The sequence below is a fragment of the Vollenhovia emeryi genome, unplaced genomic scaffold (genome assembly GCF_000949405.1).
Source record: "Vollenhovia emeryi isolate VEMERY1.0 unplaced genomic scaffold, V.emery_V1.0 DF939187.1, whole genome shotgun sequence".
NCBI lineage: Eukaryota > Metazoa > Arthropoda > Insecta > Hymenoptera > Formicidae > Vollenhovia > Vollenhovia emeryi.
In genome coordinates, this window is record NW_011967179.1 from 12591 (window position 1) to 15036 (window position 2446).

At 44.2% G+C, this 2446-nt stretch overlaps 1 protein-coding gene across 3 annotated transcripts in view; it reads right to left on the reverse strand.

Moving 5' to 3' along the window:
* Positions 1–912: 912 nt before the first annotated feature.
* Positions 913–2446, reverse strand: part of LOC105562449 (protein phosphatase Slingshot-like) — an 87622-nt gene continuing 86088 nt past the window's right edge. For all 3 annotated transcript variants that reach the window (XM_012013306.1, XM_012013305.1, XM_012013304.1), the window contains one exon: positions 913–2197. In XM_012013306.1, the coding sequence (XP_011868696.1) occupies positions 1996–2197 (202 nt within the window). In that variant the 3' untranslated portion in view covers positions 913–1995. The remainder of the gene's footprint in view (positions 2198–2446) is intronic.

Consider the following 2446-nt stretch of genomic DNA (forward strand, 5'->3'; position numbering starts at 1 on the left):
CTGTCAATTCATGAAAAATTTGTATAATATACAAATTATGCGGCCTTTGTGTGCAGACCGACAGTGTCCCAGTAATCGGACTGAATCAGAGAACAGGTGTCATTGAAATTAACTAACTCGGGTGAATAATCCGACACCAGTGGCAACAGGAAAACTTCCTTTATTGGCACAACGTTTCGGCGAGGGAAACCGCTGACCAAAATCTTGTACACCAATGCCCACTAATGCCCAGTGGGCATTACTTGATCTTATTGTCTTACTTTATCTTGTTTTATTTTATTTTATCTTTATATTGCCCCCAGTGATGTTCCATAGGAAGGATTTCCTTCATTTGGAAGGTTTTTGGACGCTTTGGACGGTGGAAGGAAGGTTTTTGAAAAAGTTCTGAAATTGAAGGTTTTTTGGCATATAATATATATAATATATAATATATAATATATATAAATCACAAAGAAAAAACAACGTTCTATCATATCAAAGATGATATGTACAAAATCTATTCTTGGTGTAATCGGCAAAAATATATTTAAAGGTTCTTGAAAAAGAAACAGCTAAACTTTGAACTAGTGCAACTAGTTTAGGTAAAACGAACAAACCTTATTTGTATAAATATAATATATAGGCCTAGTTTACATCGATCATTTAATACGCGTATTAAGTAGTTATTTCCTATAAAATAAATTTAGTCATTGGCTGATTAGTTAGAACTCACTATTTGATACGCGTATCAAATGATCGGTGTAAACTAGGCTATAGTTTGAATTGAAGGTTTTTCACTGCCTAGGAAGTTTTTTTGAGTATGCGCGGAAGGTTTCCCCATTCCAGTATGGAACATCACTGATTGCCCCAGCAAGGCCTAATGCCCAAACTAATGCCCAAAAAACGCCACAGTAATGCCTAGTAATGTCCAGTAATGCCGCAAATTTGTACACCACAATACCCTCAGCGGTTTCCCCTTCGGTTTCGGCCATGGGTTTCGGCCCTTATCAAGTGCGATCAGACAAATTCAAATGCATGGCATGTGGTCAAATGCGTAATCGGACAAATTAACCATCGGAAACTCTATTTAATTGGTTTATCCGATGGAAATTTTTCTCAGTGCGCGTTCATCAACCCGTACAATTCTCATCGATCAAAAGTTTCCGATTAATATACTCGGTTCTTTACGAGCCTCGATTGCGCAGGCTGCATATTGAAACGCGATTAAAAAACGAGAGAGACACAAAAAAGGTCGACTTGTGAAATCGCGTATTATGTCGGAGCACGTTTCAAGATAATAGCGATTGCCAACTTCCTCGCCCCGTTCAAGACTGCGCGACGGCAGATAGTGTGCCCCGAGTACGCCTGCTTGTTTACACGATTCCGCCGAGTTCCTCGGTGCCTTGGCGGCGGCCGAGCGGAATGGCGAAGCCCCGCTGTAATCCGAGAATTGCCGGTGCGCTCGGATCGAGCGAGCGAGGCGAAACGGCGGTGAAGGCGAGCGATGGCGAGAGCTGCCAATTTCGCGATGCGCGCGTAATTGGGGACACACGGCCCGGCTCGTCCGCGTTGGTCCGCGTCTCAAGGAAAGCGCGCCGAAACGCGCGCGCGAAATTATCCGAGCGATCCGTAATTCGCGCGCGGGAGGTGGCCAGCCAGCGGCGCGAACGCGAAAAACCCCGTGACGGAGGCGCTCGCCGCCGTTCCCCGTCGGCGCGAGACATCGAAACCGTTGCCAATTTGCAATTGCCAATTCTCGGGATCGGAAATATTTTTAGTATCCGCGTAGTCGCGCTTTATGCGCTGCGTTCAAATACGCGCCTGCCGCCGCTCGATACGGCAATCCTCGATGCCGCGCGGAGGATACGCGCGCGAGATATATCTGTGAGATAGATTCGACACACGAGATACATCTCCGTCGCTATTTTCGGAAGACAAATCGACGCGGTTGCGGTGCGAGACGAGGAGTTTTACAGCGCGAAGCTTATGCTTATGCGGAAATTACGTGTAATCCCCTTAAATAAAGGTACTTGTTTTCAAAACATCCCCGGTACTCACCATCTTCAAAGTCTCCTCGGGCCTCAACAGGTAGAACATGGACTGTAAGTGTTGCTGGATATCGCATCCTGCCGCCGAGACCCGCCTCGAGGGTCGAGCTCTCTCGTTCGGCGGTAAAACCAGGGCTGCGCCCTTGCCCGCGAAGTAACATTCGCTCAGACTGCAAAAATAACAAACGGTAATACTTTAATAAGCTGCTCTGAATATTCCAATGCAAATGAGATCGTGATAATCGTACAGTAAGGTGGACGATAGAAATGTAGTTAAATTTACCATTATTGTGATTGTATTTACTATAATATATAAAAATAATTAACTAATTTACTCTATTCATTACCCGGATATTTTAACAGAATAATAGTTAAAACTTGCATTTTATAGTAAACTTTTTAAATAGTTGGCATCACTA